This window comes from Vicugna pacos, chromosome 10 (genome assembly GCF_048564905.1).
Source record: "Vicugna pacos chromosome 10, VicPac4, whole genome shotgun sequence".
Classification (NCBI taxonomy): Eukaryota; Metazoa; Chordata; class Mammalia; order Artiodactyla; family Camelidae; genus Vicugna; species Vicugna pacos.
Genome location: NC_132996.1, coordinates 62,014,927 through 62,030,781, shown reverse-complemented (window position 1 = coordinate 62,030,781; position 15,855 = coordinate 62,014,927). Strand labels below are relative to the sequence as shown.

The 15,855-nt window shown below is 35.1% G+C and overlaps 1 protein-coding gene, 1 long non-coding RNA gene and 1 pseudogene across 2 annotated transcripts; all 3 read left to right on the top strand.

The window, feature by feature from the left end:
* The first annotated feature begins 608 nt into the window (after positions 1–608).
* Positions 609–3,232, top strand: LOC140699040 (uncharacterized). Its single transcript, XR_012077074.1, has 2 exons — positions 609–680; positions 3,020–3,232. It is a non-coding gene; the product is annotated as an uncharacterized lncRNA (long non-coding RNA).
* A 2,269-nt stretch (positions 3,233–5,501) lies between these two features.
* Positions 5,502–6,429, top strand: LOC102540177 (olfactory receptor 4C46-like; annotated as a pseudogene).
* A 5,263-nt stretch (positions 6,430–11,692) lies between these two features.
* Positions 11,693–12,667, top strand: LOC102538790 (olfactory receptor 4C11). The gene has a single exon (XM_006214027.3). The coding sequence runs from the start codon at positions 11,709–11,711 to the stop codon at positions 12,639–12,641; it is 933 nt and encodes a 310-aa protein (XP_006214089.1). The 5' UTR covers positions 11,693–11,708; the 3' UTR covers positions 12,642–12,667.
* Positions 12,668–15,855: the final 3,188 nt, after the last annotated feature.

Genomic DNA, 15,855 nt, shown 5'->3' with positions numbered 1-15,855 from the left:
CTTAAAAACCAAGGATGGCCACACAGAAACGGACATTAAGCACGTTGTTTACGTCACCCATCCCTCAGTCACGAGCAGCTGCGCCACGCGGCACCTCCTCAGGGGGGGTTTCCCGCACGCACGGGGCAAGCAGAGCAGGGGCGCTCCTGCGAGCCTTCCCCGGCGCGGGCAGCCTTTGCTGCGGCCTTGCTCCGGAAGTCTCCCACAGCCTCACCAGCGCGGAGCTCACCCGGGGGAGCTGCCCTGAAGCTCCCCACCACTGCCCCCACCCCCACCTATGAGATAAAGACGAAAATTAACCAGTACTGGTCATCGACTCTGCACGGAGGGGAGAAGAAATGGATGCAAGGAAAGGGAGAAACACCACCAGCCCGGGACTACACTTTGCTGCTCTGAAACATTCTAGTAGATTGGGGCTTAATATTACTTGTTTTATTAATGTACATGGATTAGTAAGCTTTCATCGTGATAAAATAAAATAAAAACATCTTGTTATTGAGCAGTAATCTTTATAACAATCCAAAGTAGGCACTGCTATTATCTCCATTTTATAGGTTAGGAAACACAAAGGGGAAAGTTCCAGAACAGAAATATTAAAGAACCAGTAACTAGAATCTAACCGACCTCTCAGACCATGTTCTTATGCTCTGTGATACACTGCCAGGCAATATGATAGAAAGGTAGCATAATTATACTACTTAACCATTTACTGAGACGGGACTGTGCTAGAATATATATATATATGTATAATGTATGTATATATTATATAAGTAGTTGTATGTATTACTATATATACTATTATATATAAATTAGTTTATTACATATAACTAAATTCTTAAAAATTTGTATTAATAACTTTTCCCATTTTTATATATTATAGTTGATAGTCGTGTGTTGATTATAACACCATAGGATGTAGCGACTTTTAAAAGTATAAATGCAATGGACCATTTAACCTCCAAGGGGTAGTAAAGCATATTACGCCACATTACCAAATTTCTTTGTAGCATTCAGAATCATTTTCTATCACTCATTTCACCATCTTATGCTGATAACCCATCAGAAAAAGTGATGATTCAAATAAAATAATATTTTAATACCAGGCACTAATTTCAATTTATAACATAAATAAACAGTCATACTCCATAAAGTACTTGCCTACTTGATAGTAGTAGTTTCTACAAGTAGCACAATGTCTAGTTCATAAAAAATACTGAATTAATAAATGTAGATATAATGCATGATGAATAAATTTAATAAAATACAGTCTAAGCAAGATAGAGACCACAGCATCTTGCATATATAAGCCAGAAAACAATACTGAGAGAAAGCAAATATATAAGGGAGAGATATGCCATTTCGATGCATTAACAGAATCAATGTTTTTATCTCATCAATTTTTTCCATAAATTCAGTGCAATTTCATTAGACATCTCACAGGATACTTGAAGATACTGACTCCTATGTTGAAATTTATATAGAAATACACATATTTAAAGGAACTTAGAAATAATAAAAAAAACTCTAAAAAATATAGTTGGAGAACTTATTCCACATCAATTCAAGGCTTACTAGAAAGCTCCCATAAACAATGCTGCATGGTACTGACATAAGGATGAAACATAGGTCATTGAAACATAATAGAATGTTCAGAAATAGACATCAATGTATGACCCTTTACAAACATATCAAAGAAATTCCTGCAGAAAAAGTACATTTTTCAACAAATTACTCTGGATCAACTGCATATTTATATAAAAAATAAACCTCAACTACCACCACACAGCATACACAAAAATCAACTCAAAATGAGTCAGAGACCTAGATGTGAAAGCTAAACCTACAAAATTTATAGAAGTATTTTTGATCTTGATGCAAATCAATATTTACTAAATATGACACAAGGAGCAAGAATCATAAGCAAAACCAAAAAACTGAAACTTGTCAATATTTCAAATTTTCTTCTCATTAGATAGCATTCTAATCAGAAATGAAGAGAAAATCCACAAAGTAGGAGAAAACTGTATGTGCATTATATATAAATTTATGTATAAATTTTATATATAAATATATTTTCCATTCCTTATACATATTATAGAATACCTATATGTAGAATATACATAAAACACTTACAAATTAGTAATCAGAAACCCAGAACTATTAATTTTATATTAAACAAAGGACTTGAAAAGAAACTTCAAAAAATATATATATACAAATGATGAATAACAACATTTTTTAAAATGTTCTACATCATTAGTCATCAGGGAAGGCAAACTAAAACCTCAATAAATTATCACTACATAGCTCCTAGAATGATCAAAAGGAAAATAATACCAAGTGATAAGAATGTGGAACAACTCTTCTTTTTCAAAGTAGGACTCTCTTCTTGGGTTTTAGATATCTCTTCTCGTTTTTATTGTTGCCTAGTGTTCGATACTAACCACTACAAGAGTCCCAGAGATAACTTCTTGGGACCCTTTTGGAGTTTCTGCTGACTTCCATAGTCCTCAGAGAAATATGGCAAATAGGTTTCAGAGTCAAGAACTTTAAAATGGTTGCCATTTACTTTATGTCCTCACTGCTCCAGCTCTCAAGCAGTCAATGCTACGTTTACATAAAAGGTTTAATAGGGACAAGAAGACAGTTCTCTCTCTGACAAGAGTCAGCAGGCTAACTACATCACAGATCCCCAAGCTGTAATTTTGCCAACCATGTCATTCACAAGACATTCAGCTTTCTTAGCAACCTAGGTTCAGATACAGGAAAGGGACTCACATATTTTGGTTCCAAGTGCAGGGAATACAATTCCCCACTCAAGAATACGTGTTGCTCAAAGATGTCTCTCTAGAATACTTACTTCTAAGACAAAAGCTTTCCATCAAAAGATATAATTAATTCCTGGGAGCGCAAACACTAGCTACACGACAAGATCCTTGAAGCTTTATGGAAATCCCTTTAAATATCCATGCATTGCAGGTGAAAATGCCTTTTTGTTTTGTTTTGTTTTCACCTCCAGAGCAAGATACAGAAAGGATGGAATGACCCATTTGAATGTGTTTCCACCGCATTGTTCCCTCCTGCCTATGGGACCAGAGCCATCTATAGAAGATCATTTCTCCATGGTGTTTCAAATGAATCCATTCTAAATTCAAGTCCAGCATTTTCTGTCAAAACTTTTTGAGGCTTTAGGCAAGAGGAAAGATCTAGACTTACACAAAGACTTAACTTATCTACTGTTGACTTGACATTGAATTATTTGAGTAGTTTCTTTCTGAGTGTATCATATCTTTCATATTGAAAGTTGCCTTTCCCAAAAGGAGGTCAACTTGAAGATGGGATTACTTCTGAACAACCCTAAGTATCATTAAGATCAGAAGGTAAGGTTTCAATAGTGCTGATGCTTACTGAACACTGTTCATTTCCCTATATAGTAAACACTATGTTTCAATACTTTTCAAACAGAGTAATAGAGCATTTCATCTCCAGCCCAATCTTTAAATTGCAGTTGGTAAGTATCATTAACCTAATTTGACAAACGAAAAATTTGAGGCTGATAGAGATTAAGACATTTGTAGGACCCAGCTCTCCAACAATAGATACCCTTCTTTTGCCATAAAACACTTCCTTTAATAATTAAGATGAATCATAAGAATCAAAAAATTAAATATACTTCACACACACAAAGAGATAGAAGTGAATATTAAATGCTATACATTATGACCTGCTTAGTTCAGACAGAAACATGGAGTATTCTTCCTGAGATCAGGTGCTATAGGTAAACGAGCCTCTGTGGCTTCTTTGAAAGTAAAATTGGGGAAGATTCTTCCTTGTTTATTGCATGGTTAAAAGCTTTTCTACATTACTGCAAAAATGTCAATTCTCCCTATCTTCTGGTGCATAGACAGTCAAAAAAAAAAAAAATAAGTGGTGGTTCTTGGTGTGTGTCCCCAGCAGTTGGTGGATACGCTCATACATGTGTCTTCAGCGAATTCTCATAACCGCTGGTGACATCAAGAAATCAGTAGTTGAAAGCTGGAAAAGGCAAGATTTGAATCCGGTCTTTCTGATTCTCAAACTAATATGCTCAACCACTGGGACTGTCATTTTTAAAATTTTGCTGAAGAGTGTAAGTTTTCATGCTTTGGAGGGGAACTGGGGCAAGAAATCCTATGGATGAGTGAGGAACAAAGACAGAAAGGAACTTCAGTGAAAGAAGTAGCACATAGCTATTCATATTTGGGGTTTCCAGGACTTTATACTGTGTGTATGTGTCTGAATATGTGCGTATGTGTATTTCCATGACCACTGATAAATTTGCTTTATCTATATGTATCTATACTTGTCCCTTTAGTAGTATTAAAATAATTATAATTATTATCCTCATATCCTAAGGAATTGACTTGCTCAACGTTGTTTATTATAATATAATAAGCTACTGCCTAAGGATTTGGAGGGAAAAAAGATATAATCTGAACGAATCCTGGCTCTTCCCTTTATCAGGTGCTTGATTTGGTATGGGACCTTTAACTTCTCCATGATTCTACTTAATAATGTGTAAAATATGTATAAAAATAATAGTAGTAATCATTTTACAGGCTTGTAATGAGGATTAAATAACCAAAGTCAGCAAAAACATTCAGAGCACGTAAGTGTTCAGTTTTAGTTAATATGATCATTATTATTATTGTGATTAACATTAGTCTCTGAGATTAGTTCTTACCTGCAAAATTGATGAAAATAATACCATTAACACAGGTTCCTATCATGCCATACCTATCAATCAATCATTAAAACTGTTTATTCCCCATCATAAAGTAACTGAATTTAGGTAACCTGCTTAATCAATTCTATTATAGTAGTTCCTGTATCTTTTCATTACTTTCCCATCACCAATAACCAGCTACACTTTATGTCAACTATTGTAAATAGCTGGTACTAGGTTTCCTTTGTCTGCCTTCCACCCCCTTCCACCCTCACTTCATCCAAATCACACAAAGATGTTACTAAAGTAATATACATGATTCCCTCTTTCTCCAATCCCCCTTCATCCTTACACTCATATTCTCAATCACCTTGCATGGCTTCCCGTTTCCTAAGAATAAAGGGAAAATTGCTTGGCTTTGCATTCATAGAACTTACATCCCTTTCTTCCTCTCTTCTCAGGCTTCTCTAACACTGTCTCTGAGATCCACTGCTTCACACTAGGCTGTAAATCATATCCCATGAATAAGTGTGTACAGATGATCTCCTGCCTGTGTGTTCACAAAATACTTCATGTCTATAACTCTTAACATTATCTTTCCCCAGGAGAGAATTTGAGTAATTTTCAAGAACTCAGAAAAAATTTTCCTCTCTCAAAAAAAATCTCATAAGCATTCAGAACTTGGTAGAGTCTAGGCATTCATTATTCATTACATTAAGAAGCTTATTAAATTCAAGGATGCACTAAGAAAAAGAGACTTTTTTTTCAGGTAACATAATTATCCATAACATGATACATGGAGAATAGGAACAACATGACAGAGTTTGTTCTGCTGGGGCTCACACAGAATCCAAAGATGCAGACAATCATATCTGTTGTGTTTTTCATCGTCTACATTGTCTCTGTGATAGGAAACATGCTCACCGTGGTCACAATCACTGTCAGCCCATTACTGAATTCCCCCAGGTACTTTTTCCTGGCCCATCTCTCCTTTATTGATGCCTGCTATTCCTGTGTCAATACTCCTAAACTGATCATAGATTCACTGCATAAAAGGAAGACCATCATATTCAATGGATGCATGACCCAAATCTTTGGGGAACATTTCTTTGGAGGTGCCGATGTCATCCTGCTTACTGTGATGGCCTATTACCGCTACGTGGCCATCTGCAGGCCCCTGCACTACACAGCCATCATGAATCAGCAGGTGTGTGGACTGCTGGTGGCAGTAGCATGGGTGGGAGGATTTCTTCATGGAATCACATAGATTCTCTTCATCTTCAGGCTTCCTTTCTGTGGTCCTAATGTCATAGATCACTTTATGTGTGATCTGAATCCTTTGCTGAATCTCGTATGCTCTGATACCCGCATTCTAGGACTCTTTGTTGCCGCAAACAGTGGGTTCATCTGTCTGTTAAACTTCCTTCTCTTGATTGGTTCCTATGTGGTCATTCTGTACTCCCTAAGGACACACAGCTTGGAGGCGAGACACAAAGCCCTCTCTACCTGTGTCTTCCACATCACAACGGTTGTCTTCTTTTTTGTGCCCTGCATATTTGTGTATCTGAGACCTGCAGCTACTTAACCTATACAAAGCAGTTGCTGTGTTCTACACCATGATAACTCCCATGTTAAATCCCTTAATCTATACCTTGAGAAACGACCAGATGAAAAATGCCATCAGGAAATTATGTAGTAGGAAAGTAATTTCCGGTGATCAATAAAATGTGTGTGGAGTCCAATGTTCATTCAACTGATGAAAAGATCAAAAGGATGTTACTGGGGATTTCAGCAAAAAATAACTATGAGATAAAGACAAAAATTAATCACTACAAATCATCGATTCTGCACAGAGGGGAGAAGAAATGGATGCAAGAAAAGGGAGAAACACCCAGCCCAGGACTACACTTTGCTTGTCTGAAACATTCTAGTGGATTGGGGCTTAATATTACTTGTTTCTTTCATGTACATGGATTAGTAAGCTTTCACTGTAATAAAATAAAATAAAAACATCTTGTTATTGAGCAATAATCTTCATAACAATCCAAAGTAGGCACTGCTATTATCTCCATTTTACAGGTCAGGAAACAAACATAAGGGGGAAATTTCCAGAACAGAAATATTAAAGAACCATGAACCAGAATCTAATCGACCACTCAGACCATGTTCTTATGCTCTCTGATACCCTGCCAGGCAATATGGTAGAAAGGTAGCATAATTATACTATTTATCATTTATTGAGATGGGATTGTGCTAGAATATATATATGTATACGTATAATGTATGTATATATAATTTGTTGTGTACATTACTACATATACTATTATATACAAATTAGTTTATTACAAATAACTAAATTCTAAAAATTTGTATTAATAACCTTGCCCATTTTTATATCTTACAGTTGATAGTCATGTGTTGACTATAACACTGTAAGATGTAACTGCTTTAGGAGTATAAATGCAATGGACCATTTAACCTCCAAGGGACAGTAAAGCATATTAGACCACATTACCAAGTTTCTTTGTAGCATTCAGAATCATTTTCTATCACTCATTTCACCATCTTATGCTGATAGCCCATCAGAAAAAGTGATGATTCAAATAAAATATATATCTAGTTATCAATCAGCGTATATATCCAAAGGAAATTAAATGAATATCTGCACTGCCATGTTGATTGCAGCATTGTTCAAAATAGTCAAGATATGGAAATAACCTAAGTATCAGCCAATGGATAAAAAATGTGATATATTTATATGTAATATATAATATATATAATATATATAATCTTACATCATATGGTACATTTGTCACAACTAATTCATTTATGTTAACACATTTGTATATTAAATATATTAAAACAATTGTATTAAAAGTAAAAAAAATATGGTTTTCAACTGATAATTGCTTTTCTCCTCCAGAATACAATCCAGGATACCACATTACTTTTAGTTGTCGTATTTTCTTCAGCTGCTCCAAACAGTGACAGTTTATCTGACTTTTCTCATCTTTGATGATCTTGACAGTTTTAATATTAGCCAGGCATTTTATACAGTAATCTTACATTGGAGTTTGATATTTTATTCAAGATCACACTGGGGTTATGGGTTATTGGGAGAAAGACTGCAGGAGTGAATTACCCTTTTCACCGCACATCAGTAGCTACATACTCTCAGTGTGACTTACAACTATTCACGTTAACCTTGATCACCTGGCTGAGACAGTGTTTGTCACAATTCTCCATAAAATTACTTTTCCCCCCATTTCATACTGTACCTTTTAGAAAGAAGTCACTATGTACCGTCCATAAAAAAGAGATGACTCTTTGAGGGCATGGTATCTACATAATTATTAGGAACTATTTTTGATGTGAGATTTGTCTATACTCCCCTATTATTTAGTTACTTATTCAATTATTTATGTCATTATGAACTCATGGACCTTTTATACTGTGAGTTATAGTTCACTTCAGTGTTATTTATTTTGCTGCTGAATTATCTTCCCATCTTTGGCCACTGGAGTTACTTTCACTCAGCTCCTGTGTCATATTGGCATATTCTCATCACTGTGTGTGTCTTTTCGTTATTCCTTACTGTCTAGCACTACAAGGTGCTCCAGTTCATCTTGTCCATTCCCTACCCCAGACCTAGAATCAGCCATTTCTTTAAGAGGTCCTAGTTTCTTTTATCAGAGTACAGTGTTAGGAAACAAGACCTGAGTACTAGAAGACAATCATTTTTTTATTCTAGTCAAAAGATGTCATTTATGGCACAAATGAACATCTTTGATTGCAAGAATAGGCCACCTTTTTTGTAATCTAATAACATATATTAAATGTTAACTTCTTTAGCACATGTATTTTAATTGGAAGGGAAGGCACACTTTAGGGAATGACTTTCCCCAGACTCCTATATTTTGCATCATTCATACCTAAATAGTCCTTCAGGGAAGACAAAAGAGAAGCACTTTTTCTGTCAAAATCTTGCATGACGTTGGATTTCAGAAAGTGTATGATGAATCTGGGATCAACTCAGTCAGCCTTTTGGCATGCAGGTCAGAAGCTAAGCCTCTTTGTGAGATCCTGGTTCCCACTGAACATCCTAACTTCTAAGTAAGATCTTATCACAACTGGTAAGGTTTCTATTTGGAACTAACAGGGTTGCATTTAATAACTTGGAGAAAATAAATCTGATCAATGCCACCACAGAAATCTAAAACATAAAAGGCACTTGCAAAAGTATAGAAATTTTAGGAATACGAAAAGTGCGTTACAATCTCAAATGAGCAGATGGGAATAAAAAGGTGCACACAGCACCTGATGGAAATGGGCACTATCATTGATAGACGTGGTGTGAGAGATAACCAAATAGAAATATTGCTGCTTGAGCATTTCAGGAAATGCTCCATGAATACGATGATTTTGCTGTGGATATATTAGAACACAATTCTCCTTTATCAGTGGGTAACTGAGTACAGAATAGTGTCAAGCATGACTGAATTGTATCTACGGAAAATTCTTTTAATTCATTCACTCCATAAATATTTACTATTAAACACCTACTTTCTTCCTAAAACTTGTATTTGGCAGTAAAGAGATAAAAATCGCTTTCCCTGTGTTACTTTGTTCTAAGGTGTGTCATTCTTACATTATCGTTCATATATATATATAAGTCAGTGAACTATACAAATGTGTCAGTGTCCATCTGTATCTGGATACAGATAGATATATGGATAAAAACAATTATGGCATAATAGTTGTTAGAAACTGCAAACCAGTTTTCATTTCTGATTGCTGAAGAGTTGTGAAAAAACCGTATTTTGAAAACTTTTTGAAATTTTTTGAGCTGACTCACCATCTCTCATTCAAATTCCTAGATCTTAATATTGCCCTAAGAATTTCACTATCCCTACTGCCTACATTAGAAGATAGTTGTTGTAGTAATATGCCAATATAAATAAATTATTTACTAAGATAAAGTGTTTGGAAGTTTCATTTTTAAGGCAGCATAATTATGACATATATTAAAATATTCCCAAAGGTGGGTCATCCCCCAACTTTGATACCAAGATGGAATTTTCCCACTCAGAGACCACAAATTTTATGCTATTTTGGTGCTCTCCTAACTAAAAGTAATTTATATGAATCTATCTATATATGATCTATATTATTCTGCTATTAACACAAATATTACCATCCTAAGCACACAGTTTTGAACTCTTTCACTTTACAATGTATTTTAGAAACTGTTGCATATACATCTTGCTTCATTTTGGTTGATGACTGATTCAGTGATGATTTGGTCCCTGATTTATTCAGCTCACTTCTGATAGGCACTGAAGTTGTTTCCTGTCTTTTGCTACCATGGAAGGGGCTGCAGTGATTATCTTTGTCCCTGAGAATGAGCAAATGGAATCACTAGACCTATGACTGTATACAGTTGTAGTATCATCAGTGTTGGAAATCACTTCATAAAAGATTGATCCCACTTAAATATCTAGCAAAAAACTGAGATTTTTTCCCACATCATTTTCAGCACTACTTAAGACTTTTATCAGAAGATCACTTTGTTAATCCAATGGGTAAAATATATCTGTTTGGGATTTATATTTGAATTTATTTAACTAGAATGAAGTTGAGCATATTTTCATATGCTTAATTATTTTTGATAGCTTCTTTTAAAATTATTTTGCTTTTATACACTTGTGCTGTGTTTTAAAAGACTGATCTCTGAAATTGACTTATATTTGAGGAAATTATGCTTTTTTTCTGGTATATATGCTATAAATATATTTTCCCAGTTTGACACTTATGCTATGCTCTTAACAGCACTACTATTTGGAAAACATTTGTGATGAAATTCATAAAAGAATTTGCCCATCATTTGGTACACATGAATAAATAATAATTCCTTTATTTTTTCTATCTTCTCTTACTGAAGTCAGGGTTTGGGACACTCAAGAATATAGATCCAAACAATTCTATTGAAATTTCTGTAACTTGGGGCATCCTGAGCTAATTTTCCATATTTCCTGGTGCGTAACAGGAATAAAAGTTGAAATACTATTCAGATGTATCGCAAATGTTCTCACTCTATTCATCTTTGCGTCGTAGCATCTCCTTTTAAGAAAATGTTGACAAACTCAGAAAAATAATGAAAAAGGGGAAGAATTTAACTTTGAACAAAACAGTATGATTTTAAAAGTACAAAGTTTAATGATAAAAGCTGAATTTATAACAGTAAGCAACTGGAAATGTTTGAAAGGTAAAGTAAAAAGAAATAAGCTTAGTCAAAGGCAAAAGATTAAAGTCAGTCACATGATGTGCTGAACCAACTGAGTGTTCATTGCTAAAACTATTTCTCTCCCATTCACTTACTTCTCCCTCTCTCTCTCTCTCTTTCTCTCCCCCCCCCCGCCACTTGTGTGTGGTATGTGTGTGTGTGTGTATCTTCAGGTTTAATTAAGGAAGCTTAATTAACTATCAATATTAAAATATATTCTTTGAATGTTCAGAATATTCACTAGAAGATATTTTATAACTGGCCTAGCAGGTTCAAGTAATGTGAAAGCATATTACTTGAAAGCATGAAAATTAAGTTATGCATAAATTTTTCCTTTTTTTGCAACATGTTATCTTACTAGGTCTTAGCTGAAAACTGAAAAAAAAGAAAAAAGAAAAAACATATTCTGCCCAGGACATTAGCCACATGCCAACTCCTCTAAAGTAATGTTTATTATACCCGAAGAATCATTTATTTTCTCATTATTTAAACGTATCATTGTTTTCATAAGCAATCAGCTAAGTAGACTGAATAAATATTATGATTGTCACTTTATTCAGGAATAAACAACACGGAAGGCAAGTGATTACCCACTGAAAAGTGGCAGTTCCATGAATGAGCACGTGCATTTGACCTCCAACTATAGTATTCACGTCTTAATTTCTTTCCTTTGCAGATTTATTACTTCTAATCTGTACTTTCTCCACTTTGATTGAAACAATGCAGCCAAATAACAGCGTAACTGAGTTCATACTGTTAGGATTGACATCAGATCCTATGAGGCAGAAAATGGTGTTTGTAATCTTCTTCATTTTCTATGTGGGAACCTTGGTGGGGAATTTGCTTATTATCATGACCATCAAGTCCAGCCGGACACTTGGGAGCCCCATGTACTTCTTCCTATTTTATTTGTCCTTGGCTGATATCTGCTTGTCAACTTCCACAGCCCCTAGACTGATTGTGGATTCCCTGTCTGCCAAAAAAATCATATCTTACAGTGAATGCATGACTCAAGTCTTTGCACTGCATTTCTTTGGCTGCATGGAGATCTTTGTTCTCATTCTCATGGCCGTTGACCGTTATGTGGCCATCTGCAAACCCTTGCGTTACCCAACTATTATGAGCCGCCAGGTCTGCATTATCCTGATCACTCTTGCATGGATAGGGTCTTTTATACATTCTATGGCTCAGATTGTCTTGGCCTTGAGATTGCCCTTCTGTGGACCCAATCTGATTGATCACTATTGCTGTGACTTGCAGCCTTTGTTGAAACTTGCCTGCATGGACACCTATGTGATCAATCTGCTGTGGGTGACTAACAGTGGGGCCATTTGCTCCAGCAGTTTTGTAATTCTGATGACCTCGTACATTCTTATTCTGCATTCCCTGCAAAACCACAGTGCAGAAGCGAGGAAGAAAGCCCTCTCCACTTGCACTTCCCACCTCATTGCAGTCATCTTATTCTTTGGTCCATGTATATTTATATACACACGCCCCCCAACCACTTTCCCCACGGACAAGATGGTGGCAGTATTTTATACTATTGGAACACCCTTTCTCAATCCAATCATCTACACACTGAGGAATGCAGAAGTGAAAAATGCCATGAGAAAGTTATGTCATGTTAAAATTACATCAGAAAACAAAAGATAAATGAGGGCTTTGTTTGATTAGTTATTGAGTCATAGTTTGGCTGAATCTGTACAGATAACAAACATAATAGTGTATCTCGTCACTCCTCCATACAATCTATTACACTGCACCAGATTTTCTTCTTTTTGTACCTCTGCCCTCAGATTAGTAGCTTCCCTCACATTTTCACCCTGACTCTTGCATTGCCTGAGAGTTCTGGCATGACTGTAAAATACAACTCACAACACGGTCTACACTATGTTTGATAAGAAAAAATACATTTATATAATCACAACCTTGCAAACACATGATCATCCACAAAGAAAATGTAGCTAGTACTCTATAATTTGCAACCCCCACTATCATACATTTCAAGTTAGGTATCTTGTTTTCTCTTGAATGTTTCCAGAGCAAGAAAATTAACTTTATGTATCAATCAACTTCATTATGACATCATTTTATTTTTGAAATATTTAATATTATTGAATCAAATGCTATTTTATATATGACATTTTAAAATAATTTTCTTATTGTTTCCTTTGGTTACTAAGATAACTGAGACATTTTATATATATATATAAACATAGTGTTACAAACACCTTGAGATCTTTATAAATTGTGTGACTGATGTGACACAAATTATAGAACGTTAGCCACACTTTATTTATGATCATACATCTGAAAATAAGCAGTAATAGAAGTTTATAACTCAATGAGGCTAAAAAGTAAAATGATTTATGTCATCAAGACTAAAAAACTTAAAAATGTAAGAATGATACAACATATTTTCTGAGACTGAAGTACAGAAAGGTAGAACATGGTATGGAGAAAAAATGTATTGCATTATTTTATTTAAAGTTGGATCACAGCAGTTAAATGTAAGAAAGTACACCAGGCATTCTGGAAATACTCACCGTGCTTGTCCCTAGTTAGTGGACTTAGAAAAGACCCATTTCTGCAGCAAGAAGCTGCTCTCTTTCTCTATTTGTGCTTTCCTCATAAAGACCTAGTATAGATTTGTAAGTTAGAATTGCCATTAGAATTGGTGCCCAGAGTGGGCAGATCAGATTAACACTTGCACCTTGGATTTGCATGTCAGGGGTTATACCATGACATTTTAATGCTGAACTATTTCAGTATATTAAGGTTTACCACATCCTTTGTAACAGTTACCAGATCCCATTTCATTTTCAGTACTGTATCTCATTATTTAATTGGAAAACTTTACCAACATTATCCTCCTGAAAAAAATTATTTTAAAATAAACCTATTAAAATAACACAAGTTTTCAGTGTTCTCCTTTCATTTTGCTTTCTCTATTATTTCAAAAATCAGTGTCTGCATTGGTGTCCCGAAGTTGTCACGTCATTCATGAGGAGTGTCAAATAACACAGAATGGAACTGTCACGTTCCACCATAAACCTACCTAACGGACTCCACAAAAACACCAGCACACATAAACATAAACACACACATACACACACACACACACACATATGCACACACAATATATGTGTTCATGGTGATTTCTATTTCAGATGAATAATTGAAGGTAAGAGGTAGAGGAGAAAAGAAATATCCTAAAATGTAAATGGAAGAAAAATCAAGGCTGTAAGTAGAAGCAGCTACATAGGGGAAAAATTGGAAGGGTTCATGTGGTTAAAAAGTATTTTCAGTCAAATTAAAACTGGGAAAACAGAGTAAATTTTTTTAATTTCTGGAATAAAATATTCATTCAATGTAAAATACTGAAGTGACCATTTACCCTCAAAAGTGATTCATCTAAAGGAGAAACTATGAATCTTGTTATCCTTTCATTTTCAGGAACAAATAGTGCCTGTGTCCAAGGCTTTTTTGTTGTTATCTTTATGTCTCAAAATTAGTACAAAGTTATATATTTCTATTAAAATATACAGATGTGAAATATAAAGGTCAAAAATTAACAAATTCTTTGAGGTTGTTTTGCCAAGAAGTACCAGAAGCAAAGTTTTAATCTAGTTCTATATGTTTCCCAAGACAGTAAAATACCTCTATTCTACATTATTAGTATTTCAAACATCTTTGTGAATGGCCACACAGATGATATTAAGTTGATGCAGTGAACATAGACTGCATTTATTTTAGTTTCAAGGTAGGTAGGAGAACATCATAAACAGGAGAGTGAACTCTGGAGTCAGGCTGCATGAATCCAAATATTGGCTTTATCACTTTTTTTAACAGCTTTATTGAGGTATTTTTGACATACAAAAATTGGATATACTTAATGTGTACAGCTTGATGTTTTGATATATGTGCAATGTGAAAAGATCACCACAATTAAACTAATGGGCATATCCATCAATCCATCCTCTCTACATAGTTACCATTGTGTGTGTGTGTGTGTGTGTGTGCATGCGTGCATGTGTGTGATGGCAAGATTTAATTTAAGATCTACTTTGCACTTTCAAGGACACAATATGGTATTGTTAACTATAGTCATCATGCTATATATTAGACCTCTTGAATTTCTTCTCTATGTAACAGAAACCTGTACCCTTTGACCAACATCTCCATTTCCCACAACCCCAGGCTCCTGATAACCACCATTCAACTCTGCTTCTGTGAACTGGACCATATTATTTGCACATGTAAGTGAGTTCATGCAGTATTTCTCTTCTGTGTCTCGCATATTTAACTTAGCATTATGCCCTCCAGCTCCATCCATGTTGTTGCAAACGGCAGGGTTTTCCACTTTTTTAGGTCTGAATAATGTACCATTGTGTGTATGTGTGTGTGTGTGTGTACACCACATTTTTAATATCCATCATCAGTCATGGACAGTGAGCTTGTACCCATGCCTTGGCTATTGTTAATAATGTTGCAGTGGAGAAAGGAGTGCAGATATCCCTTAATGATCATGATTTCAAATCCTGAGGACATATATGCAGCAACAGGAATGATGAATGGCAATGCTATTTTCAGTTTCTGAGACACCTCCATACTCTTTTCCACGATGACGACTAGTTTACATTTTCACCAGTAGTGCGGGTGGTTCCCTCTGCTTTACATCCTTACCATTCTTACCAAGACTTGTTATCTTGAGTCTTTTTAATAATAGTCATCCTGACAGGTGTGAGATGCTATTTCACTTTTTTCCAGCTTTATTGAGGTATAACTGACATATAACATTGTGAAAATTTAAGGTGTACCACCTGTTGATTTGGTGCACATATATTTTGCAAAACAACTACCAGCA

Coding starts and splice junctions, on each gene's coding strand:
- LOC102538790 (XM_006214027.3), top strand. CDS start 11,709: ATGCAGCCAAATAACAGCGTAACTGAGTTCATACTGTTAGGATTGACA.